Source organism: Anneissia japonica, unplaced genomic scaffold (assembly GCF_011630105.1).
Source record: "Anneissia japonica isolate Jap-2015-1 unplaced genomic scaffold, ASM1163010v1 scaffold288026_len309160_cov177, whole genome shotgun sequence".
NCBI lineage: Eukaryota > Metazoa > Echinodermata > Crinoidea > Comatulida > Comatulidae > Anneissia > Anneissia japonica.
The window spans coordinates 273,580-285,395 of record NW_022732402.1 but is presented as its reverse complement, the minus strand read 5'-3'; the positions used below and the strand labels follow the sequence as shown (position 1 = coordinate 285,395).

At 34.4% G+C, this 11,816-nt stretch overlaps 1 protein-coding gene across 1 annotated transcript in view; it reads left to right on the top strand.

The window, feature by feature from the left end:
- Window positions 1-3,188, top strand: part of LOC117115662 (protein rolling stone-like) — a 3,756-nt gene extending 568 nt beyond the window's left edge. The window contains exons 2-3 of the mRNA XM_033259555.1: window positions 912-1,137; window positions 2,203-3,188. Of these exons, the coding sequence (XP_033115446.1) occupies window positions 912-1,137; window positions 2,203-2,750 (774 nt within the window). The 3' untranslated portion in view covers window positions 2,751-3,188. The remainder of the gene's footprint in view (window positions 1-911; window positions 1,138-2,202) is intronic.
- The last annotated feature ends 8,628 nt before the right edge of the window (window positions 3,189-11,816 follow it).

Sequence of the window (11,816 nt, the reverse complement as noted above, 5' to 3'; positions counted from 1 at the left end):
CGTTAATTTTATGATTATTTGATTCGTTTTACTATATGTTTTTTTATATACATAACAATTACAATTGGCCTATAAAAAATATAATATGATTATTAATTATAATGGTAGTGTTATGTATAAATAGTAATATATTAAGATATTGCATAATTATGGCATTAACACAAGACTGTTTCGTGTTTATTACCTTATTCCTATATATATATATATATATATATATATATATATATGCCTATGTATATGCCTATATATATATATATACATATATATATATATCAATTCACACATCAACGGATTCAATAAAGACCTAGGCTTTGCTAGTGTCTGTACATTCAATAAGTATTGATCTCTTATTAGTCACCGTAGTATTATGATAAACTTTTTACCTATTGTTTCACTCAGCATGATTTTCTAACATTGTCTCACTCACTTTGAGAATATCCTGAGGACAGGACGAAATATTTGTGCCAAATAATATTATGTTCCTATAATACGTCAACTGTGTATGATTTTTTTAAATCCTATCAATGTCTATGTTTACATATATTATTTTATATAAATGTATATATATATAAAATAATATATATATTATTCTTATTATTTTATATATAATATATATACAGTAAATCTGCGACGTCTGTGAAAATGTTGGCTCAAACACCTACCCATCCAACATGTGTGTGTGTTGTGTATATGTACCATTTAGGCCTACTATATAATATACTAATGATACATAAATAATATATTGTCATTTATTGTAATAGGCTGTACCAGTTTAGTGATATATATAATGATATAAGGATGCCATTCTTTCATAATTATGATGCCATGTAAATGAAAAATACTTGCATGATATTTGATTTATAATAAGATATATTGAGATATGTATATTGGTCATTAATCTTTAATTGCAGTTTAATTGGGGTTGGCAGCCTGCGTCGTACATTATCTATCGATGCCTGATCGCTTTATACCAGTTAGTGTGGCTGGTGTTGGTACTGAAAGAATGGGGCACAGAACCTCACTACCGCATTGCCGATACAAAATGGAAGTGGTTTATTTATATATCCAATTGGAGTTACCTGTTGCTAACGATGTATTTCATCATTGCTGCTATCGCAGTCATAATTTATCATAAATGTGAGTTTGAAGACAGGGGGTGTGGCCAGGATTTTCCCGACGGGGTGGGTGGCTATTTCTCCGGCGAGAGATTGAGTGCGTGGTTTGGCGTCGCTCAATATCTGTCGGAAGTGGTCCAGGGGACGAAGCCCTCAAAACTATGATAATTTAGGGGTTGGAAAGGCTTATTTAATCAATATTTTCTCCCCGACGAATTGTGTTATTTTCTCCCTGACAAAGGGGTCCCCGCAATGTCTAAAGATTAGCCAATCATTCAATACACTTTATTTACATTATCAGCAAAAACATGATACAGTCAAACGTACATTGGAAAGCATAAGATCACATTCAACATTGGGAGTCCATTATAACTATATTAGGCATGATGATAACGACGACGACAATTATGAGAATGATGATGATGATCATGTTGATGATGATGATGATGATCATGTTGATGATGATGATGGTGCCGTTGATGACATTGTTGATGGTGGTAATGATTAGGTTGATGACGATGACGACAATGATGCTCGTAGCGGTGGCGATGGCGCCAACGACGATGATGATGATTGATTCACTGTAATTTTTTAACAGTCATTATATTTTAATTCCAAATTTTGATTTGCTGATCTCTTAGAATCCTTCATATTTGTTTTTGTTTTTGTTTTTTTTTTTATGTATAGGCCTGTTTTTATGTAAAAATGTTTAGCGTATGAGAGTCACTTGGTAGCACATGTACCTTTAGCAATCCTTGGGTAACGAACATCTTGTTTGTATGTTTTGTCTTGTATTGCTTTTACCTGGATATTGAATAAATGAAATTAAATAAATGATTAGGATAATGGTGGCAACGATGGCGATAACGGTCTCGGTCACATCTGCGTTAATGTTACTGGTAATAATGTTATTGACTGTTGTCAATATTTGAAAGTCAAAATTCAGACGATTACCACATCTTCGTTTGTCGTTGCATCACCTGAACGGAAACTCTTAAAACAAATTTAATGTACATTGCAACATTCACAACTAAAATGATATTAGTATATTACCATTAAATCTGTGAGTTTCATTTTGTTTCTTCAGATCGGTCAAAAGAAGTAGATAACAACATGAAACTTGTTGAAGGAGGCATGCAAAGCGACCACAACACAACCCCGGCCCAAACCCTACCGTTCTACTTTTCGTTGACGTGGCTCTTACAAGTGGTGGCCTTCAGTGCTGCTGTGACTGTGACGCTTCTCTTTTGGGTGCTAGTCTACGATCCCGCGGTAGACACTGTCCATACTTACGTAGTACATGTCCACGGCGTCAATACGCTCCTCGTTCTCATTGACGTGTTTGCCGTTGCAAACCCATACCGTCTTATTCACTTTATTTATCCTTCCATTTATGCTTCGATTTACTTTATTTTTACCGCTATTTATTGGGCTGCCGGCGGCCTCAATGAACATGGAGATTCTTATATCTATAAAGGTAATCTAGATTGGGAAAATGATCCCAGAAGGTCTGTAATTACCGCCCTTCTTGCTGTGTGTCTAGGGGCTCCTGCTGTACATATTCTGCTGTGTTTGCTCTTTAGAATTAAGAATTTGGTATTTATACGGTGCTGTACATCGGGTCAGTTTATTTAGATTTACATTACTATATTCTTATTTCTTGCTATCGTTTGTTACATAGCAAAATTTTGAGTGATCATATAGTGTTTTGAAACGATACTAAATTTTGAAATTAGAAAGTTTTGTTGTTGCGTAATTATGCACAACTCTTCTTACGATGTGTTCCGGACGTGATAGGACCTACCCAACGATTTCTGTGTGCCAATAATAACGTAGGAAAGTTAACCAATTTGCATACGGCTTCTGGCGACATACGATGCGATTAATATATGTAAATATTTATATATTTTTTAATTAAATATATATATTTATTTATGATTTTTTTTTAAAGAGAGGTAAAATGGAATATTCTATGGGCCTACAAGATGTTTAACGTGCATTAGGAATGTCATAGACCTATGTCTCTAAATAAGTAAACAGCGTACCTGGCACTTGGTACAATTATTTTAAAAAGGATTGGAATCTTTGTTATTACATTATGAGCCATCGTAAGTATTTTTGGGATGATCTATTACAATGCCAGTGACCCCAGTTAGAGGCGGCGCTTTTCTAAATACAACAACCAAAGAATTGATATAGAATACGGTACTGTAATAGGCCTAGGCCTATGGCATGATAGAACAAGCTATAAAAAGCCACATGTCACAGATACCGTATTTATTCGGATGTTCAGAAAGGTTTTTGAGGGGGCGTTTATTTGAGGGAATAGGCTTTTTTGTTGTTGTGTGTCAAACACGTACCATCAAAATGTGTTATTGCTTGATCTCATAGACTCTAGATCAAAAGCAGGTAAAAAAGTAACATTACTGTAGTAGAATTAACAGAACGGGTCGAGAATGATGTTGCTTCCATCCAGTGGCGTAACGCCTATAGCGTGCCCTCGTGCCGTAGTCCGCAAGGCCCCCGAGTTGTAGGGGCCCCCGAAAGGTCCCTAACCACATGATCCTCGATCTAGCACCCTGACCCAAAAGGGTTTTGTTGATACATAACAGCATAATGTGTCTCTGACATGGACATATTATATCCAGTGGCGAATTAAAAAGGGCCCCATACTTTTTAAATTTTAAGTCTGTGAGTGCCATTTCCGGCCATTTAGAGGATTAGCCACTCATATTATTTATTTTGTCGTTGAAAAACTTTTAGAATGCAATGACAAACATAATTTAAAAAAAACGAGCACATCTAAAATCCCACAATCGACTTGGCCACCAAGACTCAAAGGCCACCACTCTCAGAAAGCCACAGGGCCCCCCGGCCCCATCATTTCGCCACTGCTTCCATTAGATTTGTTTACAGTCATTTAGGGGGAGTTTATTCGAGAAAACAATAAACGCTTCGGTGCGTTTATTCGAGGAAAGATTGCGTCATACCATAGAGAAAATAGTATGGTCATACTTAACTAAACTACGGTAGTGTAGTTGCTTCATTGTCACTTCACTTTCTATAAATTCCCTTTACATTTTTCAATCAAGCTTTTATGTTCGGTAACGTATACACAATTCGATTCAGTTAATTAAGATATAAGGCCTACTATTTATTTTTTTACTTTTTTACACATCTAGATGTGTATAAGAGACAGTATATATATATATATATATTGCCTTATCCTTATATTTTTTTTATATTTAAGACATTACTCTTCTATGTCAAGACTATTATACAACATTGTATTCTATTCATTCATTAGATACGTCGTTCCTCGAATAAACTCTCATTATATGTAGTCAGTTGAAATACTATCAAATTTTATAATTCCTATATACAATAATACCTTGATTTATCCATTATAACATTTTATTTATTTTTATTATATTTATTTATTTTTTGCAAAAGTGAAGATATTGCTCTTCTATTCAAATCCTTCACACACCCATTGTGTTCATTCGTTAGACAGGACGTATCGAAGAAACATCATCACAGACAGTAAATTAAAATACCATCCCATTTTATGTAAAATTCTATTATTTTATTACTTTTTGTTAAGTATTATTACCAAATAAATTTGAGACATTTCTCCAAATTCAACAGGTTTTTATATTTTACACCTGAGCGTCCGATATTCAAAAGCCTTCAGATTAAATTTTATTCATTCGTTAGACATGTCGTAGCATCCAATAAAATATTGTATAAGTCTAAACCGTCACTTAAACCGACAGTACTGCAATAATAGGTAGTTTTCGCCGCACGACCTTAACGTTAACGGATGACGTCATAATTTATTCATCTTGTGTTGCGGAGTACGTTAATTTCAGGATTTTACGTGCTCGACGTACGTTAGTTACAGGTTTGCGCATGCGTATTTCGATTTGTTTACAAAAGGGGCGGAGCTATCGCGTTGCATGTTGGGTACTAACGTTAAAGTTAATGTTAACGTCGGCGGCGAAAAATACCTAATAACAAAAATAACACTAATAATGGTAGCAGACAGCATATTAATATGTTATATATCGAATAACAGTTTTCTGAATATTGTGGACCTTGCATACATTTCATATGCAAGCAAAGCCTTTATTGATTTTAATTTCCCCGCTGTTTTAAGGACAGCGGCCTTGTATAAACAAAAACATGCAATTGTATATATGTTGTTTACAAGTGCTGTCTGTATCTAAAATTATTTTTTTTTGTACCTATAATAAAAATTGACCGTGTACCCAAACTCTGGTTCAATGGTTTCGTTTATTTTCTTCTAGACGGCTATGGCGTATACACTCCCATAATAAATAATATTCGTCTTTTACATTACAAAATAGACAACAATCATTGGCTGATAGTTTCCATTTACAAAGTCCAGACCTTGTCGATATTATACCATGCAATAATTTAAAATTAAAATTTGCAAGCTTTTTTTCTGAAATAAACTTGACTTTTCTTTAACCAGACTGTCTTCCATATAATGTTTTGGTTGTTAAAAATCATTTCCCATTTCGACTGGATTCCACAGGGTTCTTCGGAATAACTAGAAACATTACAATTATAAATTTCTCTGCTATTCATACAATAGAAATAATTTGAATCAGTTGCCCTGTTAAAAGTTCTTTCAGCAAAGTTGGAATCACGAATTAAGCGTTTCCATTCCAATGGTATTGCTGGCAATATTCTTTTCCAATCAGAAATCCAATTTTGCTTTAGGCCTATTTTGGCACACGGGAAGGAACTGTTAAAAAAAGGTCTGGCAGTCAACGTGTTAACCCATGATCTAAAGAGTAATGATGTGTTTTTTAAAACTATGTTTTTATTTATCCAGATAAATTGATTACACACTTTTTCATATGTATTAACGTTTTAAGGAGAAGAATTATTTAAATTACACAAAGAACGCAAGATATTAATATAAAATCTTGGCATTAGAGTATATAAAGGATTATTTATATAATCAATGTTGGTTGCATTTAAGTACCCAAATGTTGTAGATAGTACAACGGTATTTGCTTCCACATGTCTTTTGTATCTTCATTTAATAAACGTTTGAACCAGTTAATGTGCAAAGACATTATTCTTGCTTCAAGACATGGTATTTTCATTCCCCCGCACTGAACCTCCTTATTTTTTTTTTTATATATATAAAAATCAAACATTTTTTTCTTACTTTATCAATTACATATTGTGGTGTATCAATTATGGTAGCTAAGTACGTTACCTTAAAGCTAGTGTATTTAGGATACACATTTTAGCGTACATACTTAAATTTCTCTGTCCCCATTGCTCGAGTTCTTTTTCAAACTTTAGTACTTTATCGTCTCAGTTTTTCTCAATACAATGTTTTTTTTTAATCATAGCCTATAGGCCTATATACCCAAATGATTTTAAGGGCGCATCAATCCAATTTATGTTTCCGTGTTGTTCCTTCTTGTTTCTCCACATCCCAGGCCACATTGCATTCGTTTTTTGTTTGTTTAATTTAAGTTTTGCAATTTTACAAAATTGGTCAACTGTTTTTAAGCTGCAATTAATGCTGTTTAGTGTGTGTGTGTGTGTGTGTGTGTGTTTAGTATCGCTGTATCGTCCGTTAATTGTGCTGTTTTTACTTCACGTTTGTTATTTTGATTTATTAAAGGCAGTTTAATTCCTGTAATATTTTCCTCATTACGAATGTTTGTGGCCATTATTTCAACTACAATAATGAAAAGAAGTGCAGACAGGCTGGGGACAACCTTGTCTTATTCCACGCTGAATAACGAATGTTTCGGACATCCAACCATTGTTTGTCACACAGCATTCGGAATTTGTATGTGTTTGCACCCAACTTATAAAAGAGTTACCGAAATTATATTTCTTTAGCGCCGAAAACATAAATTTCCTACTTACACTATTGAAAGCCTTTTGAAAATCTAAAATAAGGGTAACGTCTGCATTTGTTATTTTTGTTGTGTATTGTGTCATCGATAAGTCGGATATTTTCCCCTCCAAATCGACCTTTAATGTATCCCTTTTGTACAGAAATAAACGTTAATATAATAAATGCACTACTCATACAATAAAACAAATTCTGAAAAACCGATACCTGACATTCCGGTCAGTTGCGTAACGCCCTTGAGCTTTATCGGCCCAAGCAAAGGAGGCCCCGAGCTCCCCTCCGAGACCAAACTACCCAGCAGAGTAAAGATTCTTTCCAGCAATGACATTATATAGGATGATTATAACGTTACCCCTCTCGACGATTCAGGCTTACCTGAAAATGCGAAAAAGAACGAAAAAATGAGCGCTTTTTTTTTAGTTCTTGGATGGCCCATTTTTAGTCATATAGTCTTTAGAAGATACGAATGACAAGTTCAGCGACTGTTCATTTTTAAAAAAATCCTGAATTTGAATGTTTTTATATATTGTTCTTATCTGTTTTAATATAACTTTCTAATGTGCAATTTTTTATATTTATCATTTTATATATCCAAATGAGTTATTTTCATTTGTAATAAAACCAAATTGAATTAAAGTGAATTGAATTGAAAAAAGACAAATTTTATTTGGACTTATTATTTCTTAAACAATACAAGTATCCTTCTTTCCTCTAACATGTAGGTCTACACTATGGAGTGGTGTAAGAGATGGAAGACTGTTGAGAGGGGAAAGCAACAGAAGGAAATATGCCGCATCTCATTGTAAATAATTAAGTCTATGTATGATTTAATAGCTCCAGGATTATTACACTTCATCTTGCGCTGTTAAGTGGACTATTCCAAAGTATATTAAGGGTGATATAAAGAAACCTTATCTTGTTAAAATTGAAGTGTCTATATTATTTCAATAGGCTTATAAGGTGCAATCAACCAAGTATATAAATAAAGTGATCTTTTGATAATCATTTCACGTCATTTTGTTAAAATTTACATGAATGTATGAAGCATTAAAGTGGAACAGTCTAAAATTATTTTAGAAATCAAATTCCACCAATCGAAGCACGCTTTGTACACGAATAAAGAATTGCACTTACATCTGCCGCAAATCTACCAGAGAAATAATCCCGCATATTACAAAAGTGTAGATGCCTACTGCACGTTATTTAAATTTTTCTTGAAGAAGGAAAGAACGTGGTCATTGCGGGTTCGTTGGTAATACATTTTTAATGAAAATGAGAGGGCTTGAATGGTGGGATAAATTTAACCTGGGTTTTCGTTACGGTAACCCTGTTAAATTCGTCAGTCCTCAGGTAAGTGTGTACAGTGTTTGTTAGAGTAGCAGTTTTAGTGATTTAAACAAATATATGATTAAAGCCTGAGGCTATAGGGCAATAGCCTACACTCGGTCTCACTGTGGTAAAAGTGCAGTCACTTGTTCTGTTACTACTGAACTTTAAAATTCAGAATAGGTGCTCAATGAATTTGGGCGCTAAAAAATTGGTTAGAGCGGTATGAGAGCATATCCACCCAGCCCCCATTATGGTTGGGGCTGAGGCGCGGAAATTTCAGAAATAGGCCCTATGGCACCTCTGGTTGCCCGGAAATAGCAGCTGACAAACTGTAGAGTCTCTGCCCTTGACCAGCCTGCTGTACATTGGCAGACACAAGATTTAATAAAGCTAGCGGGACTATAGTTCATACCCACCCACCCCAGCCCCACCATGCTTGGGGTTGAGGGGAGCAGACTTTGAAAATATGGAATCTCAGACAGTGGCGTAATTAGGTTCCGAAGGGCCCTAGTTCGACAGTTAGACCTATAATCGGGGCCCTTGACGCATATAATTTGGCCGATCAGGCTAACAAAGCTGTATACAGTTAATAAAATTAATCTTTCACTGAAGTGATCCATAGTAAAAGCATCCCCCGCTAAATATCATTCCTATATGTCTGAGTCTAGTATTCGGGGCCAGAAACTTTTCATCGTGCTTTTTTTTTATGAAAGGGGATTAATAGTACCCTGTCGGATAACAGTCTCTAATCGGGGCCGAAATTAATTACACAATTTTATTATTATACAGATACAAATACTGTAAATCTACGTTATTGTCATAAAATACGCAGTACAATAACTGTATATATCGCAGTGGCCTGAATACAGTATAGGATTATATGGGAGTAATAGTGCCCCTGCTTAAATATTTTGATGGGAGCATGCTTTTGTTATGTTCACTGCAGACCGAAGAAGTCCATGAGGTACCCCCATAGGAAGATTTTTTTAAAGAGTACGACCTTACATGGCATCCTATTCTCCTCTATACTCAAGAAGACATTAGGCACATTCACAAAAATACCTTCTACATAATGCTCAAGAGTAGGCCCAGAGAAGCACCCAGGTTAAAAATGTTATATCATGGACACAGAAAAGGTAGTACTGTATGACTTAAAATAATAACCAAGTCACAATTCGTAGGCCCATTTTAAATCAATGTAGGTCTGTTGCGAAACGATAACTTGTTCAAAATTCAATTTTTTATAAGTGCCATAATATAGAAGAATTGAGTTGGTTATTCCTCCATTCATAAAGTGAAAGGAACACGAATATATACAATGAATAACAATAAATTATATTTACACAACGTGCAGGGTATTGGGAAATATAAACAATTGCAATTAAATAAACAGGATACAATATTCTATGCATTATATTTGGAAATAGGCCTACAAATTAATGCATACCGTAGAATTTCGAGCTATCTGAAGCAATAATAAATAATTTATCACGCTCTAGATGAGGTGTACTATCACTTGAATGGTTAAGTTTTGTTTTTTTGGGGTTTTTTTAGGTGCTGTGTTGTTTCTGTTATGCCTTATACCGATTACAGTACACTTTAATTTTAGTCAAATTGGTTTATTTATAGCAGACAGATCATCTAATAGAGCACTAAGATTTAAAGGCAATCCAGATTTCTTTGCGAAAAGGTGGTTAGTTTGACAGGGGTCAAGAGGTTCTACTGTGGGAACTTTGTTTACCTGAGTGCCCAGAATAAGTACGAAATAATTATGATAATGGTAGTGATCTGTGTTAATGGCGATGATGAGAGGTCGACGATAATGATGACGGTGATGATGGTGACGGTGATAACGATGATGTTGCTGCTGATGATGATGATGATGATGATGATCATGTTGATGATGATGATGGTGCCGTTGATGACACACTGTATAATAAATGGTGGTGGCATGTTTAAGTTATTAAGACTATTGCAGACTGAAGTGAAGCGAGCCCAAGCTGCAATCAATGGGGAAGGAAGGGCCGACTCCAGCTCCCAACATTTTATAAATAGTTAAGTGTTATTTTATATTTATAACTCTGAACATTTTCGAAATCAATCTTAATTACGGTACTAAAATTAAATATTGTCAAAACATTTGAAATGTAGGCCTACAAGGCAATACAAAAACAAACACATGGCGGAATGTTGTTTAAATATAACATAGAAAGACAGTGTGATGCAAATGTTATAATAAATTCATATAATTTATAGGTAGGTCTATCCGTATATATTTACTTAAAAAATAATATCATAATTGAAAAAAGTGGTCCGACAAAGCCGCTGCAGCCTGTGCGGGTCCGACGGCCCTGCAATGTCTTAAGAGTTAACGTGGCGTTATCATTCGTACCGTATCACAGAACATACCAGAGAATTTTTCACTGTTGTACTTTATAGAGTAGACCTATACAGTAACTTTAAATTGCAGTGCGCGTTCCTGAGGTGAACATTACTCTAAAGTTATTTAGTTCAGGGGCGTACCATGCACGAATGGAATTTATAACTGCTGTGGATTATGGGGAAAAATCGTTTAAAATCTTTTGAAATGAAATAAAATTACACAAAAACGGTAGAGAATTCGTTTTCATAACAATTTTAAGAAATATGAAGTACAGAAACTTGGTTAATTATTCACCTAGGTGTTATCAAATAACTGATAGAAGGCATGGCATCTCTGATATTTTATTCTTCATGTGCTTTCTTTAAAGTATTAACTTGGATTTCAAATAACTTATGATTTAAAACTGAAATTATATTAATATACACAATAACGGCAGAAAGTTTTACATAACTCTGCGGTTACCATCAAAGCGGCAGAAAATTTTATTTTGATCCATGAACGGATTAATAATGTAAAGCACTTGTTGAAATATAAGGCTAACATATTACTATTATTATCGTATTTTGTTATCGCTGATTTAAGGAAGAAAATATGTTAACCACTTTCCTATTTTTCTACGAAGTCAAACTGGTACTCATCTTTGTAGTTCTGTATAGAGTCTATACTTTTATATAGCAATATGTAGGAAATTTACCGCTACTGCTATCAGAAAACATTTTAAAAAAATATTTTCTACTAAATAAAAGCATAAAATTATCTACGTAACACTGCGGTAGTCGCAGAATCAAATTGTTTTGTCAACCAAACTAAGTCGCCCGAGTTGTAGCCTTGAGCAAAATACAAGAAAATCCTCATTTTGAATCGTTGACCGAAAAATAACTAAGTTATCGGTACCTGCCTTGTTTAGGCCTGTTCTTATGAGCTCTACAGAAAAGAAAGGATTGGTATTGAAAGATTACTTGTTCTTAAAACGAAATGCCATATTGTTCCCGAGCATGTGGCCTTAATGTAACCTCTTGTTATCACTCCCGCACTTCTGGATAATAATTCGACAAATGTATTGGAATAAATTAGG